The sequence below is a fragment of the Carassius auratus genome, chromosome 42 (assembly GCF_003368295.1).
Source record: "Carassius auratus strain Wakin chromosome 42, ASM336829v1, whole genome shotgun sequence".
In the NCBI taxonomy this organism is placed as follows: Eukaryota; Metazoa; Chordata; class Actinopteri; order Cypriniformes; family Cyprinidae; genus Carassius; species Carassius auratus.
The window spans coordinates 17,243,723-17,267,260 of NC_039284.1; the positions used below are offsets into that span (position 1 = coordinate 17,243,723).

General features: G+C 34.0%; 2 protein-coding genes across 4 annotated transcripts in view; one reads left to right on the plus strand and one right to left on the minus strand.

Moving 5' to 3' along the window:
- Window positions 1-23,538, plus strand: part of LOC113060912 (neuronal PAS domain-containing protein 3-like) — a 783,891-nt gene that overhangs the window by 114,274 nt on the left and 646,079 nt on the right. The window lies entirely within an intron of this gene.
- Window positions 6,540-18,730, minus strand: LOC113060920 (hydroxyacid oxidase 1). 2 transcript variants are annotated; one of them, XM_026230188.1, is made up of 8 exons: window positions 18,541-18,728; window positions 15,752-15,903; window positions 14,118-14,373; window positions 12,169-12,344; window positions 9,849-9,940; window positions 7,184-7,342; window positions 7,047-7,116; window positions 6,540-6,758 (listed from the first exon to the last, which is right to left on the minus strand). In XM_026230188.1, exons 1-8 carry the CDS (start codon window positions 18,675-18,677, stop codon window positions 6,691-6,693), a joined length of 1,110 nt encoding a protein of 369 aa, XP_026085973.1. In that variant the 5' UTR covers window positions 18,678-18,728; the 3' UTR covers window positions 6,540-6,690. The 2 variants fall into 2 exon arrangements, 1 of the variants encoding a protein (XP_026085973.1); XR_003278309.1 differs by lacking the exon at window positions 6,540-6,758 and having other exon boundaries at window positions 7,045-7,116; window positions 7,184-7,347; window positions 18,541-18,730.

The following is a 23,538-nucleotide window of genomic DNA, read 5'->3' on the forward strand; positions in this document are numbered from 1 at the left end:
CATGCTACGTTCTTAATTAATTATGTTCACAGATAGGCGTCCTGGCATCATCTCAGAACTGATGTTTTATATAATGAGGCAAAATAAGATGCTAAAATCCTGGAATGCAAGTGTAGAAGTTTATCCACTTTTCTTTATAATTTCTGCTCTGAATCAGCTGGTGTTTTGGTGATTTTTAGTGGATGCATAAAGCCAGTTCTCTTCAAGTTCACACAGGTGTCCTAACAGAGGAACCAGGTGTTGTTCGTCGTCTTCTTTTTTTTTACACTAAAGCCATTGTTTTAGCATTTTAGCATCTTTTTGTCAAATGTTTGGCATGGCATCCTGTGGTTAAGTGTAGCTTAAGTATGCAAATAAGTGTGCCATTCCGAACGCAGCCAGACCCACGAACACAACTTTTATATTTCTGAACATCTGCACATCTGCTGGTAAATGGGAAGAAAACAGGAATGCAAATCTCCGCCGAACATCTGCTGACCAAAGGCCACATCCCAGCCCAAGAAGAATAAATAGTGCTGGCTGTAATCATCAACAGATATTGATTTTAGATGGATATCGAACAGACGCAGCTGCGTCAGGCGGAGAGCGAGAGACCACATACAATGCTCTCGCTTTCATGTCTTATGGATTCATGCACTAAACGTCCGTGAATTGACAAACAAAACAGAAAGATCTGTGGGAAATGTTTCGTGAAACAACAGGCCCAGATGTTGGACTCGGACTCGTGGTAGTAAAACACCACAATGACTGAAAAAAAAAGAAGAATTCAAGGTTCCACAATTTTGATGTCAACAGATGTGTGCTTTTTCCTCCTTCCCTCCTCTCTCTCTCTCTCTTTCTCTGGTTTGAACGTTCCTCTTGAAACTAAATTTCCTCGAACCGAACCCCCTCCCTCGGCCGTGGCCTGCTGCGGCGTTGCACATGAAGTTGTTATTAATTGCACGCAGCTGTGAGCTCATATCTGAAAACACGTACTGTCATCAGGCCCGTGCGAAATAAATGGATAATTTGGAGCAATTGTCACTGAGTGTTAAAGAGACACGACGTGTTTTCAAAACTGCTTTCCCCGCAATCATATTTCTTCACCTGGTACGACTTAAACGGTCATTTGAAAAACTCGCACATTCTTACACGTAGAGAACAAAAACAACGAATTTGAGAGTTTCTGTCTGATGAACCAAAAATGTGGGCTGTGTCTGAAATATCATGCTACTCATAATATTTCAGGGGTAGTATGTGAACTGCACGCATGGTTTCCTAAAATGTCCAGTATGCAATTAATGCAATACCTTCCATTTATGTCAACCATAAATTGTAACATGCAACATATCGAGATCATAATGTAGCATGATCACAGCTGACAAAAATAATTTCTAATAATGTTATGCTAACGTTCCCATTAAGTTATGAAAACATTACTTTTGAATGTTTTCTGCACGTTCAAAATATCCAGTTTTATTAATTATAGGTTTTGTTTGTTTTTTATTTGTGTGGTTGTTAAGGGAACATTCCATTTTAGAATTTTGCAACATTATGGCAACGTTGTTTTAGAATGTTCTCTGAAAGTAACATTTATGTACTATAGATTTACATATATATATATATATATATTAGATGAACATCCAACTAAAAGTTACATACATGAAATGTTTCATACATAATAATGTTTTGAGAACATTATTAATAAAAACATACAACTCCCCAGCTAACAAAAACACATACAAAAAACTTTTTGCTAATGTTTCATTAATTTACATTTAATAAACATTATTTCTGAATGTTTTCTAAATGTTTAAAATGTTTAAAATACATGAAAATACATACAAATGTTTCAGAAATAAAACGTTTCATGAACAATGTCTAAATAACGTTTATGTGCAAACGTTTTGAGAACATTAGTAAAGACCAGATAACTCAGAACAAATGCTCTGTTAACATAACTGGAAGAGCGTTTGTTTATAGCATTGCCAGAACATTCCTTGTTTGCATCACATTTGCATTTATGCATTTTGTAGAAGTTTTATGAGAAGCGACTTGCATTGCATTCAATTTATATCAGTTCATGCAATCGAACCCATGACCTTGGCGTTGCTTTTTTTAGCTAATGAAATACCCTGATGTACACTGTTGCCCATAGTGTTTTTGAAAAATAAGTATGCAGTATACAGTGAGCAAGTATAACACATCCCGAGCGGTGAAACACTGGGAAGGCTTCAGAAGCAATGTATGAAATCACAACATGCACGGTTTGTTTTTCTTCTCCCCTTCTTTTCTGCTCGTTTCTCCTCATAGATGCCCGACGTGTCGAGACCATCTTGACGGCCGTGCGTTAGTGTCAGTCCAAAGTTGTTTTAGTGACCCTGAGTGTTAGTTTGAGATCAGTTCTGGTGGGTTCACAATCATGCCTGATCCCCGGGCAGATGACTACTGTGGGAAGTATGATGGAGTAATTACTTGCACATTGATATGGTTTTCCAGGCCATTACATTCTGTGCCACAGGAAGGAACTGCCTTGTTCTGTTTGCCGTATCGCCCATGCCAGATCTTTTAACTCAACTGATTTTCCATCAACAGTTGGGCTTGAAAGAGCAATAAAAGAGTTAATCAGATGCATTTGTTGACATTTAATGAGGGTATAACTCAATGATCTGCACGTCAGGTTTGTTCCTCTTGCGTTTAATGTGTATTTGTTTAATCCCACACCGCAGCATTAATTTAAAGCGCATAAAAAGCATCCTGCAAAGATGTTTTCTGAAAAATGAGGAAAAGATGTTTGTCTCGATGAAGAACAGTTGTTTTAAATAATAACCTGCTTGCATTTACAGGGGGAAACCAATAATCAGAGGAAGGTTGTTGTTTTTTCACAGATGAGAAGCTAAACATTGCCCTCTCCTGGATATATAACTCTTGTTTGATGAGCCAATCAGAAGGGAGCAGAGTTTTAGGCTCTGTGTAGGTGGCATTTAAAGCATCATTTAAGTGAAGCATGTAACTGTATTGTCTTAATTTATCTACAGCAATTTTAACAGAGAAGCAAATCCCAAAATGCATTTAAACAAGCTCAATGAAAGTATCTCTTTTTATGTGTAATCTTACTTAAACATTACTTGCATGTGCATTGTATTTCTATGCATATTAAAGTAAATGTTTCGGTTGGAATCTGAGGCTAAAAGAGACTTATTTTTTAAAGAAGTGTATTGCCATACTGAGCTCAAACAAATACACAGACATAAAAAAAATATCTAATTTGCTTTTTGAATAGAAACTCCATGGGCATAGCATGCATGCATGCTACAACCACACAGCAAATTCACTTCATACACAATTTATGTTCACTTGTAGCAAAGAGGAATGGAATCGTATGTGAAAGTCATAAGAAATAAAAAATCAGGCTCTTATTCCCTCCTCAGAGAAGCGTTGGGCTCCGGTCCAGGAGAACGAGTCTATGTCTAGACACACAGGTGCAGATCTCTGCCGTCTGAACACTTGATTCTCCTGACCCTGTGTGTCACAGCAGGACACACCCTGTCCCACACTGACTTCCCCCAGTGGCTGAAGCCTTACACTCCGGACCACAGCCAGACACTGGATTTCAGAAACAGACACGCAGACCGTCGCAGCGTTAGCTTGCCAGATCACGGCTGAACAAATCTAAACGCACTACAGCTGAGATACACACAACACCAAGGGCTTCATTCACAAGCTCAAATGTTTGTAAAGTTGAATTCTTACAATTATGGGTTTGTTCATTTCCCTAACCCTGAGTATGAGCAAGAGTAAACACTTTTTGTTTTGTCCAGCTGTATTTACTCAATGCAACAAGATTTGTTTTTTCTATACCCACTGCACTGAAAAAAAAAAAAAAAAAGATTTTGCCATTCCAACTTTTTTTTTTTTTTTTTTTTTTTTTTTTTGTAGACATAACTAACTTTTTATACATTTTACTGACCTTCAATTAAGCTGAAATTCTAGTTTTTAGGAATTTATTTATATTCGTTTATTACATTTATTAGTTATTTAATTCTGTTTTATTTAGTACAGTTTTACATTTAGTAATTCTAGTACTTCAACTAACCCATTTTCAGTTAAATTTCAGTTGTATACTTTTACATTTCTATGTTTCTAATTTTATATTATTACATTTTTATATTTTTCTTTTATTTTTCTATTTTATAATATTTTATGTCACCTAATATTTAATTATTTTTTATTTCAGCTTTATTTAAATAAATAAGTAATTAAAAACAATTGTTTTAATTGTAATCAACATTATTTTAATTTCGTATATTTTATATTATTTTCATATTTCATGTATTTTTCATTTAATATATATATATATATATATATATATATATATATATATTTTTTTTTTTTTTTTTTTTTTTTACTTAGAATTTTCAGAAAGTACTAACAACACTGCACTGGTGATGTAAGACGTTGAGTGCATTGCATCATGGGATGAATTATACCACACAAAGCATGCTTTGGTTATAAAGCCAATTTTTACTAGTAAGTAATCTAGATATTTTCTGTTCCCACAATACTGTTGCAAAAATAGTAGTTTTGTAGTATGCCATTCTGAGTATCTGCATGCAGGGCTGGTGCCATGAGCGGAGAAGTTCCTTCTCTCTCGATGAGCCACTTTTGTTTTCTTCACTTTGGTTTGTGTGTTTGAACAAGTGCCCTCCTCTGGTCAGACAAAAGTGCCTTGTTAAGCGAAACCTCTGCTAACTTTTATGGGTGATGCGGTCTCTGTGCTATTTGCAAACGCTCAAACAAATTAGAATAACAGCTGTGTGATGCGGGCGCATTTCGCTCAGATTCTTCATGGCCACACAGTGTTTCTAAATGATATCCTTCAATGCAGCTCTATTTCTGCGGCCTGCAGGCGAGGTTATATTGAGATAACTGGTGACCTGGTGTGTCTTCACTAGTGATATGACGGCTGGAGATCAACAAGGGTGATTATTTTCATATAGCCACTGTAAATATAATTGCATTGGATAACAAAGCAGCAAAGCAAGAGATCATCTGTATGCATATGCAATTGATTTTAAACATTTGTATCTAATGCAAAATCATTTTGAGCCACTGTTTTTATCATCTAAGTTTTTAGGTTGCAGGTAAACAATGTGAAACCTCTTGAAATCTCATAAAGAGTAGCAGGAGCTCACTTCCCCTTTCTGGCCCCTGCACACAAGTAGGTGGTTCAAACAAAGTGTTAGGTGCTAATAAACAGACCCTGACAAAGTTTGTTTTCCTGTGGAGAGTAAATGCATATAATGGCTTCATTCAGGTCCTGTGGTTCAGCCATGGAAAGAGCTAGTAAAGAAACCCCGTGCCTTGTGTGTGACCTTTCTGAACCTCTCACAAACCTGTTTGCCTTCAGGGCCCCGTGGAGGGGAAATTAATATTCATGAGAAGCTTGCTGCAGCAACTGTACGGCAGGGAAACCGTTCACATTACTGTAATGAAAAAGAGAAATAGAAATGACAAGTACTGTACGAGGAAATCATGCATGGAGGAAAAACAACAGTAACATCAATTATGAAGTAGTCATTTACTGTTGTTTCTTTTAGAGGAAATGTATTACTGTACGACAAATGCTCTTGCATTTATTAAACAGTTTACTCTAAAGTCTAAATTTTCTTACCATATGCATCTTTGTGTGGAAAATAGCTGTGAAATGACAATGAGTAAACAATGGCAAAATGTTTGTGTTCTATAGTTTTTAATAAAAATTTTAATTATTATTATTATTATTATTATTATTATTATTATTATTATTATTATTATTATTATTATTATTATTATATATGTTTTAATTATTTATTATTATTATTATTATTATTATTATTATTATTATTATTATTATTATTATTTATTTATTTATTTATTTATTTTTATTATTTTTTTTTTTTGTGGAAGCCTGTTTCCAACACAGGATAAAAATACAAAAAAGGTCATTGTGAGGTAAAAGGTCATTTATCTCATAATTCAGACTTTTGTCTCGTAATTCAGATTTTTTTGCTAACAATTATGAAATTACAGATGTTTTTTTTTTTTTTTTGTATTATTAATTTTATTTAATTTTATTTATTTATTTATTTATAGTTGTCTGTTTACACCATGGAATACATTTTTTACGTTTCGCAATTGAAACGTCATATTTCATAATTCTAACTTTTCTAACTTTCATATTTTACATTAAAAAAAATAATTATTTTAGTTCATATTTCAGTAATTTTGCAAAGTGTTTTTGCCATTGTTATTAGCCTTCTTTTTCAAAATATCTTTTTAAATATGCTTTTATATATTTTTTTTATATAAAATAAGTTTTAGTTAACAGTAATAACCCTGCATGGTTCATGTTTAGGTGAATTATGCCTAAAAATCTCCTTTTCGTTTTGTTCCCAGTGTCCGGACAGTGAAGAAAACTGGAAGAGTCACAAAACTGGTTTGGGTTACTAAACATTGCCTGCTTCCAGTAAACAGGAAGGATTACTGCTGTCAGGCAGGGTACGTCTGTACAAACCACACGCCTTTGATGCATTTATTCAAACTTTTACACGAATGACTTGCACAAATGTTTTATTCATGATGCTAAATCTGTCGTGCCCAAATCCTCTGGGTTCATTTGATTTACACAAGTCGGTCCAGTCACAGACATACATGAAATCCCCCAGCGCATTAAAACCTTGAAATGAGTTCAGATCTTCTCAAAAGGGATCTTTTGACTTCCTTCAGTGAGAGACATCCTGCCAGAAGACAACAAACAGAAAAAACAATATCAAATACACTTGTTAATTTATTTATTTTTTTAAGTAGTATTTTTCAATATTTTTATATAGTACGTAGTTCTGTTTATACATTTTACTGTAATTATTTTTACTTTAAATCAATTAAAATAATTTAATTAATTATTTTATTTAATATATTTAGTAACTTTTTATATATTTTTTACTTTTTTTTATTTATTATTTTTATAATACTTTTTTTTTTTTTTTTATCTCCCATGTACAGTAGTAGTGCTCAAACCCATCTACCTGTAAGCGCCAATGCAAGGTGAAGTTCCTCACGCAGTATTTGGAGAACATTACTGACTCCTTTGTCACCCTATGGACAGAAAGTCAGACATCAGAACTAATGCATGTCCAGTAATTCAATATTTACTGTGTTTTACCTCGCAGGCGAGTGCCCACAGGACGGGTCTCCCTACAAACACAGCCTTTGCTCCCAGAGCCAGAGCCTTCAGCACATCTGTGCCCTTACGAACCCCACCGTCCATGAAGACCTCCACCTTTCCTTCAACAGCCTCCACGACCTCGGGCAGAGCGTCGATCTGCACTGACATACACCATCACATTACTGGAGGTTACTAAGTCTCTTCTGCTCATTTATCTGATCAAAAATGCATTATAATAGTGAAATATTATTCGAATTTCAAATAAGAGTTTTCTATGTGAATATATTGTAAAATGTAATTTATTTCAGTGATCAAAGCTGAATTTTCGGCATCATTACTTCAGTCTTCAGTGTCACGTGATCTTTCAGAAATCATTCTAATATTCTGATTTGCTGTTCAGTAAACATTTCTGATCATTATTAATGTTGAAAGCAGTTACACCTGCTCAATATTTTGGTAAAAAAGTACCGTTCAGTAGTGTAGGGTAAGATTAAAAGTAAAAAAAAAAAAAACCTTTATACATGAAGGACGCTTTCAATTGATCAAAAATTACAGTGAGGACATTTATGATGTTTCAAATGATTTATTTCAAATAAATGCTGTTCATTTGAATTTTTTATTAATCAAAGATTTTTATTAATCCTAAAAAAAAATGTAATTAATTATAACAATTCAACAACAATATATAGCAGTAAAAACTCTTTTCAACATTGCTAATAATCAGAAATGTTTCTTAATTGAGCAGCACATCACTATATTATAATGATTCATGAAGCCATTGACACTGAAGACTGGAGTAATGATACTGAAAATACAGCTTTGCGTAACAACAGTAAATTATATTTTACAAAATATTCCCATAGAAAACAGTTATTTGAAATTCTAATAATATTTCACTATTTTTAACCTGTTAGCCAGCACCCCCCATTATGGGACTCACAGCTGAAAGTGCTCTATCAAACTTATAATTGTAACAGTTTCCCACTTCAGTGTGTAACAAACATAATTTTGGTGTCTTTGGAAAGAAGACCCTTTGGGCTTTACTTTATAATGGGTTGAAAGCCACATGTCTCACGAGTTTCTATTTAAAATCTGAATAAAATATAATGAAAAATGAGACTCCTGCAAATATTTTTATGAGACTATGTCTACACCCCCCACCCCCCAAATATAAGAAACTATATTTCCCAATAATATTGAAAGCTTCTACAAACTATTTAGTCAGTAAACATACCACTGCATAGTTTTTTTTTCTATTATAAAACACTAGACAGAAACTTAGACATCATATAAGTGATTTATTTGAGCACTAGAAAAATACAATAAGAATAATTTGAGTAATAAAAATAAGAATAATAAGATTTAAAAAGATTTAACTTTGCCAATTATGCAGTAATAGTGAGCTGATTTGGGCTGATTTGCACTCAAACAGATGGTAATTATGCAGATACATTCACATTCAACATAAAACAGACTCTCACATATATAAAAACTGTTTAAAAATAAAAAAAACAAAGGAAAATGCGATCGCTGTAAGCTCCGCCTCCATCAGCTGACAGGTGCGTCAGAGCGCGTCACCAGCTCCAGGATAGAGCGCCAAATTCAAATAAACTGACTTCCGCCTATTTTTCATTAATTCTTTTTTCCGGTGGATCGTCTTATTATTCTGTTTGTGACACTGTACGCTGCAAAACCATGCCGTGTTTTTACTACCAAGACGCAGTTTCCGACCGTGAGTTATTCCATAACGGACACAAACAAATATGTCGCTGAAGAAATTAAACGTAAACAAAGGAATTATGATCCATATTACAACGTTATTGCTTCGTTGGACTAAACGTGCTTCATGAGATGTAATTGAGTGGACCCTTACCTTTCTAACTAAACCTGGATTTACAGCTGTGGATGTGTTTATGACTCGTTATTACGACGGATCTGGTATGTACAGCGTTTTCATTGCTTATTTTTTTTATGTGTACTGCTTACACAAATGTAGCAAATACAGTCTTTATAAGCTTTCCATTGAAAAACAGCGATCTGTTGTCGATGCTTGAGGCGTAGATCTTTATAATGATACATAGATTGTCAAGAGTAAATTTGTCCCGTTTCATTTAATCTATTCATAAACACTGACACGTGCGAGTTGAGAAGCTTTCAGGACGAAAGGCTAACAGGTTTTAATGTTTTCTTGATCAAATAAATGCAGCCTTGGTGAGCAGAAAAGACTTCTTTTAAAAAAACGTTTTCAGTATGTTCACTATCAAAACTTTGTATTGTGTTTCTTGTCTTACAGTATATCGTGCCTCATAATTGGTTATCACAGAAAGTTCTAGAAGGATAGAGCTTCAATAAATCATCATCAGCACTAATTATAGATCATAAGATAAAACCCAATTGTTGGATGACCTGGAGCAGATACACCATCTCTGCATCTATATTCAGAACGCTCTGCACGCTCAGTTGATGTTCTTCAGTTTTGAAGACCACTATGTGCGCATAAAACTTGCAGTTGTATCCAAACCTTTGTTTGGTAAACCAGGGACCGTATTTCACACTATCAAAGATGCAATTCACAGGCCGCAGAGGATAGTTTGCAAAGAGGACTTGTGGGTTGGAGGTCTCTGGAGAACAATAATGCCTCATTTCTTCAACAGACACTTACGGTGGCTGAAACTCCATCAAGTTGTCTTGCTCCGTGGTTTGACACAAGTATTCCATCCACCCCGTACTTCAGAGCTTCTTTGGCATCCTCAGCTAAAATGGCAAGATTCACCATGAGCAGAGCATTAATTACTGCGGTTCTTCTCAAGCAGTTTTGCTTTTTTTCTCATTCTTAAATTTGGCGGCAAAATCTTTTGCATGGGGGAAATTATGGTACATTGCAATTATGGTACGCAGTACTGTATTTATCTGTATTTAAAGGACTAGTTCACCCAAGGATTAAAAAAATCTGCTCACCCTCGGGTCATGCAAGATGTAGATAGGTTTGTTCCTTCATCAGATTTGGAGAACTGTAGCATTGCATCACTTGCTCAGCAATAAATGCTCTGCGGTGAATGGGTGCCGTCAGAATGAGAGTCCAAACAGCTGATAAAAACATCACAATAATCCACAAGTAATCCACACTTCTCCAGTCCATGTTTGTAAGAAACAAATCCATCAACAGGTTTTTTTTCTTCTTCAAACTGAGTCCATAATCCATAATAATGCTCCCTTCACTGAAAAAGTCCATCTTTTGTTGTCTCTCACATAAAATAAACAGCCACATATTTGTGTTTTGGCTTGTAAATGGTGCTTGATCTGTGCAGATTTCTCTCCTGATTCAGTCCAGACCACATTTTCCCTGAAGGAAGCATTATTATGTATTATGAACTCATATTTGAGCCGGAAGCAACAGTTTTAAGTTAAAAACATCTTAATGATGGATTTCTTTCAGCTTTTTCAAGACATTCACTGATGGACTGGAGTGCTGTGGATTATTGTGATGTTTTTATTCAGCTGTTTGGACTCCCATTCTGACGGCACCCATTCACTGCAGAGCATTTATTGGTGAGCAAGTGATGCGATGCTACATTTCTCCAAAACTGATGAAGAAACAAACTCATCTACAGTTCAGATAGCATTGTAAGCAGGTTTTAATTTTTTGGATGAACTATTTCTTTATTTCAAGCATTACTCTTACTATTGCGTTTACTCATTACAAAGACTTGCTCAATTTATTTTGCAAAGGAAAGCAGCTACAGAAAATGTGAAAAATTAGCTTTACATAGTGTAATTTAATTTCCCAAGGTCTGTTCTGTTCGGAAAAATCCCGAAAATGATTAAATAGCGTTTTCCTTTTAGCCGAGGCCAACTAGAAAGGATGCACTTTTCAAGGAAAATTATGTTCCACACATGAGTTAAAATAACTAATGGTGTTCCCCAATTACTTTTTCCTCCCTCAACATACATTTCTGAGTTTGTCAGGGAACAGATTTAAATCCTTTGCTCTACTCTGAAATAAAAAGATTTGGTGTTTGTGTGTGTGTGTTCGCTCTCTTATATTTACAGAATGTGCTATTTCCAGAGCCAAAGAGAAGATAAAAGTTTATCTGAAGACACAATAACTGAAGTAAAGCTTCTAGACATTTCTGAGATAACCTCAGCGCTCACAGACTGACTGTTTTTTCCTAACGGGAGATAAATGACACATTATCTTTAATTAGTGGCCCCTCGCTGACAGACGGGGGTCGTCCTGATAAGATTATGCAAATAGGTTGTTCTGTGAGCATTTCACACGCTTAAAAATAAAAGTTCCAATTAGAACTAAAAAGTTAGGACTTTTATTCTGAAGTTCTTTGGAAAACTGGTGCATTAAAGAATCCATAAATTAATAAACTGATCTTAAAAACCTTTTAAGATAAATTTACATTTTTTCAATTCAATAAAGGGGTAAATTTATTGATACACATATCTTAATTTAATTTAACTTATTTTATCTTATTTTATGATTTAGTTTGATTTATATTGTTATTTATATTTGTTTTTATTTTAATATATTTTATGTTTTTATATATTTGTTTATATTCTAATTTATTCATATTATATTTTATCATATTTAATGTATTTGTGACCTTGGGTTTTGAAAAGGTGGTTTAAAAAAAGGTATATTTTATATTTTATTTAATTTTAAGTAAAAATAAACATTGCCACTAAATCTTTGTTTGACTGTCTCTAAACCTCACTTTAATTTGTTTTAGATATTACACATGATGTCATTGCATTAGAAGTCTGTCTGAATCCAGTTTTCTGGACAGCTTTCAGATACAGTCACAGATGATGTAAGTGCAGGTTTATTATTATTTTATTACTTTGTTAGGTTTTTTATGTTGCTCTGCTGCATTTGAAGCCTGTCTGAATCCAGTATTCTGTCAGCGCTTTCGGACACAAGCTCACATGACACGACAGCTCCTCCAATCACCAAACACAACAGGATGGCTCACCTGTCAAAACCCCTTTGACCACCACAGGCAGCGAGGTCATTCTCTTCAGCCACGCGATGTCGTCCCACTTCACCGTGGCATCTATGGCCTGAGTTACGTACACCGCCAGGCCGCTGTCCTCCCCGTAACCTTTTTTTGAGGAGAACGCTAAATCAGGGGTCTCGAAATTAGCCATTCTGGGGGAAAAAGAAATTAAAATAAAATGAGAATGCAAAATGGAATTAGTCTTGTGAGTGTTGTTTTTGGTCGGGGTTTTATCCAAACAGCAGAGCTCACGCTCAAAGGCACCTTGTTGCCCCTGCTGCTCTCTGATTTGTGCGGCCGAGAGAAAGTCTCCGGGAGGGTTGAGATGAAGTTCATGTTGTGTCACCGCTGATGGAAACGGAGGCAGTTTTGCTGAAATATACAGTGGTGGGGCCGTGATGCTTTTTTAGATTTCAAGTTGCCGTAATTCACCTCGTGGGATCCGGAGCAGGAAGGCTTTACTTTCAAGAGGGCATTTTTATAGTGGGCTGCTGTTGGCATATCTGTAGAACCGCTGATATCTGAATGTTTCCCCACATACGAAACATAATATAGCGAGTGTTGACGGAGTATTAATCCCCACGAGCGGTGTGATCTACTGTACGCTTCCCCGGTTCAGGAGAGAGATTTCTGTTTCCATAAATACATAAAGCTTTGGTTTTCAAGGGACGACGAACCTGTAAAATAATCTGTCCAACAGGATGAGAAAACTAAGGTTTTGTTTATGAAGAAACCTCACAAGAATTATAAAAGTAAAAGTTTTTACATGCATTAAATCAAAACTGAAATGTTTACAATGCAGCATCTGTTTGACTAGAAAGGTGTTAATAAAGATGCTTCTATATTGTTGATATTGCAATTATTTACACTTTATAGGTGTATACGGGACGCCTTCATTTACTTCATTATATTACAATTAAATCTAATCTAATCTTGACAAACTATATATCATTGGAAAGGTCTAAGACTCCCAAATATATATTTTACCAATGTTTTTTTTTTTTTTTTTTTTAAATGATGTAGGAAAAGTAATAGATTCATGTGCACCCTCAAAAATCTACATTATAACAGAAAAAAAAGACATCTTCATTGCATTCATTATATTTTAGAAATCATCCGAAATTATATATATATATCAACTGAAAACTTCAAATATCAAAATTCATCCTTTAAAACCCATTTTAAAATCAGACATTGCATTACCATGTAAAAGCTACATCAGTATCATATTACAAAATGTTTTCATTCATGAATTATACAAATGTACGTTTGGATCGTGCACTATAAAGTCTATGTAAAAAAAATGTGAGTGGCAGTTAAGGGGTTAAAAGTAAGTATTAAAGCATCTAGAGTCTGTTAGCACATTATGTGGTTGCCAGGGCATTGGTATGCAGTGTCTAAGATGAGTAAAGTTGCAGATTTCTTAATATAGATTGATATATATTGCCAGGACTTTGTTATGCAATTGCTAAGGTGATTAAAATTCAGAGAGCATCATTTCTAAATGTATGACATTGCATTTAGGGAGTTTTGAGCAGTTGTCAGGGTGTTTCCTTGGGATAAATTGTAACAATGTGTCTTGGCTCTAATTTGATGCTGTAAAAAGATGATGCAATCACTTGTTGATTGTAAAAAAAAACAACAACAACATTGATATTTCCAGCAACTAAAGCATAAAATTGTAATATATAATTATAGATCTGACCATGTGAATCTTTGGCCCAAAAGAAAACCTCCGGAGCAGCAGAAAAAGTTACACTCAAATCACCAGTTGTTGATTCAGATCGGGTTACTCTGTGTATTCTGATTTCAGATCAGATAAACAATTCACACTGTGTTTGTGAGTTTACAAACACAACCAGCGATGTCTGTAAAGCTTGCTTCTGGCACGCACACACGTGACGTGTGGTTGTCTCAGCGTTTACCTCAAATGAGAGGGCAGCTTAAATCGGTTGCGCACGTCATCACGTCGCCTGCCAAGATAAGGTGTGTCCACTGTGACAAAGATACCCTTATACCCGGCCTCCTCGGCCCTCCTGACCAGAGACTGAGTCAGCGCTCTGTCTTTATAAATGTACAGCTGCATCCAGCGCACGGCTCCAGGTGCGGCCTGCGCTACTTCCTCTATGGTGGAGGTGGCCCATGAGCTCAGCATCATCCCCGTGTCACAGGACAGACAGGCTGTGGATGGGAAGAGAAGGGGAAACCAGTCAGAACAGCAGAGTGATTGTCATAAGCGTGATGTGGCTCACAAGATTCTGAATGGTCATGGGTTCCAACTTTCAAAAAGGGGTGATCCTTAAACTGTGTGACCTTAAGTGTGTGGGATCTGCTCAGAGATAACAGATCCTTCACAAAGTGCCAAGCTAACAAGTTTCTGCCTAAGCTCTACTAGAATTTAAATAATTTAAATAAAACTGTGGTCATTTTGTATTCACTATTACTGACAGGAATACAGAAGTATGGAAGCCCATTTCTGCTGCAAAAAAAAAAAAAAAAAAAAAATATATATATATATATATATATATATGATATAAAAAAAATTAAAATATAGAGAATAAAAATACAATGTTTTCAAATAAAAAAAATCTAAAAATTATTAGATTTAAGAAAATCAAAATTATGAGATTAAGTATTATGTCCTAATTGTGACTGTTCATTTCATAATGACTTAGTATGTCCTAAGTTTTACTTTTTATTTCATAATTGTGATTTAGCATGTCATCATTTAAACTTTTTATCTCATGATTGACTTGTACAGTATGTCATTAATTTTGATGTTTTATCTCATAATTATTAAAATTCATGTCATCATTTTAACCATTTATTTCATAATCATCACTTAATTTCATAAATTCAACTTTTTATCTCATAATGATGACTTATGTAATAATTTTGACTTTTTATTTTGTATAATAATGACTTAACATGTGAGTATAACGAAGTATAACTTAATATCTCAATTTATATATTAAATCTTAATATTAACATATCAGTTTTATCTCTTTTATATCATAATTATGACTTGGTGTGTCATAACTTCAACTTCTTATCTCATAATTATTGCTTTGTGACTAATAACTTTGGCTTTTTAAGTAATGGTTTCAACCATTATCTCATTTATTTTCTTCTTTTTTTCTCTCATAATTATGACATTTTATGGTATAATTTTGACTTTTTATCTCATTTTATTTCATAATTATGATAGCACATCTTGATTATGACATAATTATGTCATACGTGTAATCATCTCTCATTTCTATCTCATAATTGACTGTCATAATTGCGTCATAATCATGACAAGAAATATTTTTGGATTTTTATTTTATAATTATAACTAGATATTTGTATTTTTTTTTTTTTTTTTATGGCACAAATGGACTTCCATATTACGGCCGCGCTGAAACTATAGTATATTAGCTCATACTATGGTAACGGTGATCCATTTTTGTAAGGGTTGTTTAAGTGTGATTGGGGGCAGGAGATACTGTAGAATGTAGGAAAGACTAATGGCGCCACCATGTGGTCAGAGGAAGTTAAAGGTGTCTTGGTGTCTGACCTCTTGCAGTGGCCGTCTCTCCATCAGGATGTGCCATTCGCTGCATAGCAGTAGCTGCCACACAGATGGGCATACTGACTCTCTGTCCCAAAACTGTGGTGGACATGTCCACTGTGGACACGTCTCTGAGCACACGAGGGTAAATGCACCACCTGCAGGACACAGCAGTCACAATTCATATTTCAGAAATAAAAACCTTATATAATAATTAAATATAGATGCAACCGGGAATGGGAGAGTTTACTTGTAATTTAATTATAGTCATTTTTTAGACACAATCTTAAAGTCTTGACTAAAAGAGACCTTAAGAGATCAGTGGGGCATGTTGTCCCATTATAGATTATATGTTGATACATGTAAATACAGTTTAAAGTTAAATGTTATATCTCTTAAAAAAGTCTTGGCTCAATCATTTGCGAAATTTGGTTCCTATACTAAAAAATTATAATAATTCTGCATTTGTATTAAAGGCGATTTAAAGCATTTCCAGCTAAACATATTCAATAAAAGAATTAAGAAACACAATTGCAACTAGCTACTTCTTCTGGAAACCCTGTTTATTAATGGATTCAGTGTTTGTTTTTTTCCTGCATGAGTTGTGTATGACTTCAGCCCTGACGGTCACTCAATTTTGTGTTAATATTTGTGTTCATTCTATGACTCATCGGGTCTGACCACAGCTCACTTAACTTTCACAACGCGTGTTTGTAACCTGGAAGGACGTCTTGTTTGCACATTTTATAAATATGCATATATGACTAATATATATGTATGACTAATACAGTGGCATTCCTCATCTGAACAGTGACTTTGCTGACACTGCTGTAAGGCCGTGTTTAGGTCTCTAGGGTCCGTCTGCCCACCCACACGAACGCTCCAGGCCAAGATAAACGCACATAATTATAACTGGCCTTAACTGACCCCACACAACCCAGAGAGACTGTCTAAAATTAGGTCGAAACATTAAGAAGAAGTGTAATTCGAGTCAACATTGTGATAGGCTGACTCAAACTATTACAGACTGACTCATGTTGGAGTTCTGTGTTATTACCTGTTTGGTCATTTTTAACGTTGTTTAATTTCTCTCACATATTTGTTTATATATACATATAGTGCCTTTTAAATAGGTTTTATAGACAATTATAAATGAGAACATCATATTTCAGGAAAAAGTGTCCTTTTCTGAATTTGATAAAGAAATGTCAATAAACAGGTTTTTTATTTGTGAGTACATTTCCCCATATTGTGTGACAACATGCCGCATCAAATGTATTCAATTAACAGTTTTGTGTGTGTGTGTGTGTGTGTGTGTGCATGTGCGAGTGTGTGTGTGTGTGTGTATGTTATTACTGTAACAGTATGAAAGCCAATTTCTGCCGAATATATATATATATTTTTTATCATACTTTGAAAAAATTCCAATTTTTTAAAATTATGTGATTGAAAAACATAAATTTATGAAATAAAGAGCCAACATAATGATATGTCACAATATATATATATACATTTAAAGTGTCATAACTTTTTGTCAAAGTTATGGCTATTTACATCATACAGTAGTTTCAACTTTTGTATTAGTTTTGTATTTGTTTCAATCATCATAATTATGACTTATAAACTGTTATATCATAATTATGATTAGTATGTCAATTTCAACTTTTTTGTCATAATTATGTATTCATGTTATAATGTCAACTTTAGTCTAATTTTTATCTCATTTTCATAGTCATGACTGAGCACATCACAACCATGACTATATTTTTATTTATCTAATAATTTTGACATTTTATGTCAATTGTAACCTTTATCACATTCTTATATCTATTATTTCATATTTGACTTAGTATGCCATAATTTTGACTTTTTATGTCATAATTTGAACCACGTCTTCATTTCTCTCTCTCTTTTTTTTTTGTCATAAGTATTACTTAGTATGTCGTGATTTTTTTTTTTTTTTTTTTTTATAAATTTGCCTTGAATTAAACCCTGTGAGATTTTGAATGTGATAATTAGCCCCTGTAAGAGATATTTGTTGCTATCAGGTAATATTTGGTTCTTTTGCTCATACTTTTGTCTTGTCATTATGTTTTTCATTTAGCAGACACTTTCATTCCTGACCAACTGAGAATATGTTTGTCTTACGCCTGGACAAACGTGTGCTTACGTGTTCAACGGAATCAGATCATCTTTGAACCTTTAACTCTTGGGTTAGAAGGCCAGATTTTTAACTACACTAAGACACACCACTCATTTTAGATGGTTAGAAACGTCATAGACCTCTTGGTATATATATATATATATATATATATATATATATAATATGATATACATAAATTAGCAGTTTGATAGCACGTAATGTCAGATGCATGATTTGTAATTGAACTGTAATATAATTATCTTCTGTAGTATCCAAAGTAAAAAAAAAAAAGATGTCTAGAAGGAAACTGTACTTAGTTATAATGAAAATACTCTTTTTGCAAAACATCTTCATTTTTAAAAATTGACTTTATTTTTTAATGCAAAATATAATTTCCTTTTTTTTTTTTTTTTTTTGGAGGTAAGCTACACTAACATTTGTTATAGGATTTACTTTTGTAAAGGATTTTCAAGTAAATTTCACAAATACTAATAATAAAGCTGAAAATACACATTGCATTAAATGTGCAGTGTACGACCCGACAGGTTTTTGTAAAGATTCACACTTACAGTATATGGCTTTCTTCATGTCTTCTCTGTAATGAAAGTTTTCAAATCAGAAGACGTTTATATGATGACGAACGGTCACATACCTGGCAAACGCTGCTACATTATCACGCAGAGTTTGCTGCTCGTCTGCTCCTGAGAAATAATAATCAAACACTGCCTTTGGTAAAAGTCTTTGAGCTTGACGCTCATAGTCACTGACACACACCAACGAGTCTGACATGTTTCCACTGATGAGACTCAGAGCTCTTCAGCCAGCTGGATTTCACCAGGATCAGAGACACACTGATCAATTATTAACTCTCTCAAGTTAACTTTCTGCATGCTTTCAACTAATGTTTATCCAGCATCGGACCCTTTGCCCCGTCACAGCTATAGGGGCTTCTGTCATTAATATGTGAACAACCAACACAAAACTGAGTAAAAATCAATGCTGTCTGTACATAATGGTCAAGTAAGAGATTTAAATTAAAATGAACAATTTAATATGACCGGAACAATGTGTCATTGGGTAAAAATCAAAAGAATTTTTTTAGCATAAAGCAAATGATTAATTTATAATATTATAATGACATTATTTTCTTGATAATTTCATTATGGACATGCATCGGGATGTTTTACTTTTGAATTTGTTTGTATGTTTTGTTTGTATGAATTATTCACAAAGGTAATAATCATGCATCCAAATGTTTTTTGTAAAAAAAGAAAGAAGAAGAAAAAAAAAATTATATCATGATGCAAATCTTGATGTAATTAATTTGAACAATTATTATATAATTTATTATTATTGTTAATACATATTTTAGAATTTATTTATTTATATATATATATATATATATATATATATATATATATATATATATATATATATTTTTTTTTTTTTTTTAATTAATTAGGGTTAGGATTATGTAATGGGACTGATGAGTCTTGAGACGTGTGGATCCATGTGCAAGCTTTTATTACACAGTTATCGCTAGGGGAGGGATACGTGCAGAACAATCCTCGGCTGTGTGTGAAAGGACGTCCAATGCTTATAAACTGTGTTGGATGATTGTGCTATGTGTGTGTAATTAGTGGCAGCTGTGTGATTGTTATCAGGTGATTGTGATTGGTGGAATGAAGCATGGGAAATGTAGTCCAGGGTGTACTGAGAGTCTGTGTTGTGGATGATGATATATATATATATTAGGGGTGTCCCCGACTAAGGATTTTCACAGTCGAATTGGAATTTTTGATTCTTGCTGATATTCGACTAATAGCCGAATCATATTTTTGGGAACGGCAAAATACATTGAGTCATTTCAGACATTATTACTGATGTTAACACAAACAGGGAAAATGTGTAACCAATGCTTTGCAGATACAAACAGGGTAAATAATGTTTTGATTAAAAGATACTTAACTCTAAACGTCAACGAAACCCTAACAATTCACAGTTTTTACAATAGTGCTCTCATTATAAATTTACCCTATATGACAGTAGATATTAATGTTCTGCATTTCTGTTTTGAGCTGCGTGCGCTGAAGATGACCAGTAGAGTGACGCATTTGATAGCAAGTTTTTAATCAATGGGATTAAACTCGTAATTTCAGGTACAATACGCTTCGTTATTTATACAACATAACGTTAATATTAAGACTCATAGGCTATCTGCAAAAAAAAATAAAAAATATATATATATATACATTTAAAGTGTCATAACTTTTTGTCACAGTTATGGCTTTTTACATCATACAGTAGTTTCAACTTTTGTATTAGTTTTGTATTCGTTTCAATCATCATAATTATGACTTATAAACTTTTATATCATAATTATGATTAGTATGTCAATTTCAACTTTTTTGTCATAATTATGTATTCATGTTATAATGTCAACTTTTGTCTAATTTTTATCTCATTTTCATAGTCATGACTGAGCACATCACCACCATGACTATATTTTTATTTATCTAATAATTTTGACATTTTATGTCAATTGTAACCTGTATCTCATTCTTATATCTATCAAAAAAAAGCCTGAATGCAAATGAATGTGTCTGCGTGGCTCTGAATGAACTCATTTTGTGGACGCGTTCTTCACGAAACAATGTGCAGAAACACGGCAGCTAAACTCTACAAATTCACAGCGTTTTATTATAATGGTCTTCTCATCATAATAGTATTTATATAACAGTCCCAGTCATAGCTATTAATATTCTGCATTGTAGTTTGACTTGCTCTTGCTGCGCGCTGAAGCAACGCTAACTCACGACCAATTGATACGTATTTTACGAGGTGGCTTATTCGTACGAATTTGTACGACGATTTGTCTACGATTTGTCTAAACCCCAGTGACGGTTAGGTTTATGGGCAGGGTTAGGTGTAGGTCATTCGTACAAATTCATATGAATTGTGCAACTCGTAAAATGCATACGATTTGGCAAAAATCATATGAATTTGTACGAGTGTGGTCGTGAAAAATTTACGAATTCCCGTGACATCATGTTGGCTGAAGAGACAGCACCGCACCGTTGACTGAACCAAACACATTTTATATCAGAAAAATAATATATCCACGATATATATACACCGGCTGAAATGTTTTGAAATCACTTGTACCCTACCTGTTCGAAAAAAATCCAGTCTCTGCCCGTGTCAGTTCGAGTCTTGGTATAAATCCCTGCCGCCAAGATGCTCTTCTGTCGGTCATGGATTATGGAAAGTGAAATATTAATCTATAGGGGTGGTAGGATTTATTCACGCACTTAAAGTTTTTTATTTGAAGCTTCTTTATTTTCAGATTCTTATTCCCGGCTTTATCATAATAGGCTGCATATTAACTTATTGGGAGAAAAGCACAAGTTCTATGTGAATTCAGACTTTTGAGCACTCACATATAGTCAGAATGGCATAATAATAACAGCCCGTGGATATTCGACTGTAGATTTATATATATATATATATATATATATATATATATATATATATATATATATATAGGAGTGGTATATGTTGCAGCCATACTTCTGACAGGTTTGAGATTCTCCTTTCTGCGAGTGTAAATCGTGGCAGTTTTTCTCCTTCAGCGTGTGTAGGATGTTGAGATGTGCGTCTCCTCTCAGCCTCCTCTGCAGCTTTACGTAACAGCATTACAGTGCTTCACAACAGCTGCTTACACCTCGACTTCACGACTTAATACCAAACTTCATATCACTTTCACTGCACCTCCTCCTCAATGTAAAGATCCAAATGGCTTTTTTTTTTTTAAAGAAAATTAATACAATACAACATGCAATGCTGTATCATTTATTTATGTAGAAAGCAAAGATAAAGAAAGGATGGGAGTGTTTACTGTGTAAATACATAAGCCCCTGGAGGAAGGATTAAGGCAGATTAGTAAAATAAAAACAATGAAAAAGGCAGTAGTTTTTGATTCATTTTGCTTATAGGATCAGTGGACTGGAGTGTAACATCATCTTTTTCCACTTAATCTAAAGGGATAGTTCACCCAAAAATCATAATTATGTCATTAATAACTCACCCTCATGTCGTTCCAAACCAGTAAGACCTCCTTTATCTTCAGAACACAGTTTAAAATATTTTAGATTTAGTCGGAGAGCTCTCAGTCCCTCCATTGAAGCTGTGTGTACGGTATACTGTCCATGTCCAGAAAGGTAAGAAAAACATCATCAAAGTAGTCCATGTGACATCAGAGGGTCCGTTAGAATATTTTGAAGCATCGAAAATACATTTTGGTCCAGAAATAGCAAAAGTGACGACTTTATTCAGCATTGTCTTCTCTTCCGGGTCTGTGTGAGAGAGAGTTCAAATCACAGCAGTCTGGATATCCGCTTTGCGAACGAATCATTCAGTTCACCAAATCGAACTTAATCGTTTTAAAAGGTTTGCATCTCTAATACGCATTAATCCACAAATGACTTAAGCTGTTCACTTTTTTAATGTGGCTGACACTCCCTCTGAGTTCAAACAAACCAATATCCCGGAGTAATTCATTTACTCAAACAGTACATTGACTGAACTGATGTGAAGAAAGAACTGAAGATGAACACCGAGCCGAGCCAGATAACGAACAAAAGATTGCCTCTTTCACTATTTGTCGGACCGATGTTTTCTCGGATGCGCAAGTGTATGCAGAGTTTCTATTGGCTATAACAATGGTTTGCAGCGTTGAGCAATGCAGTGCTGAAATTTGCATGCTCACGTTTCCTCTCATTATAACACATGAATTGTAGACATTGTAAAATATTTATTATGCATATATTCATTGTGTCAGAGATTTGTGTGATTGCGATGAATTGAGTGATTTCTTTAAAAAGGAGTAATCAGTAATCAGATTACATTTTCAGATTAACTTGCCCAACACTGCACTGAAATCCTTGAAAAATCCCCACAACAATAACACACAGTTTGACAACCAGTCTTGTCACAATTTATATTTTTAATATCTAATAAACTAGTTTCTTGCATTTAAACAAGCCTTTTGGAACAAACATTATTATCACAAAGTATCAATCATCCAGTTGTTTTTATGGAAAATAATAAATACTGCATTGGTAAACAATGCTACAGTTATTCTGTTGGATGTGCATTACTGTTCAAAAGTAATTTCTGTTTACCAAGCCTGCATTGATTTTATCCAAAATACAGTAAAACCGTAATATTATTACAATTTAAAATAATAATACAATCGTAAACAATTTTCAGCATCAGTCTTCAGTGTCACAAGATCTTCAGAAATCATTCAAATATGCTGATTTGGTGCTCAAGAAACATTTCTGATTATTATCAATGTTGAAAACACTTGTGTACATTTTTTTTTTTTTCCTTTTCAGTATTCTGTGATTAATAGCAAGTTCAAAAGAACAACATTCATCTGAAATAGATACCATTTGTAACATTATACACTACCGTAAAAAAGTTTGGGGTAAGTATTTCTTTTTTGGGTGGAAATAAATATTTTTTATTCAGAAAGGATGTATTAAATTGATCAAAAGGGAAAGTGAATAAATGTAAAATGTTACAAAAGATTATTTTTTTTCAGGTAAATGCTGTTCTTTTTAACTTTCTACTCAATCCTGAAAAC

Excerpts from the sequence above, each read along its gene's own strand:
- LOC113060920 (XM_026230188.1), bottom strand. The coding sequence starts at position 18,677 with ATGTCAGACTCGTTGGTGTGTGTCAGTGACTATGAGCGTCAAGCTCAA. Across the intron at positions 14,374-15,751 it reads AGAGACGGCCACTGCAAGAG|CCTGTCTGTCCTGTGACACG; the intron begins GTCAGACACCAA and ends TCCCATCCACAG. Across the intron at positions 7,343-9,848 it reads TTGATGGAGTTTCAGCCACC|ATCGACGCTCTGCCCGAGGT; the intron begins GTAAGTGTCTGT and ends ATGTCAGTGCAG.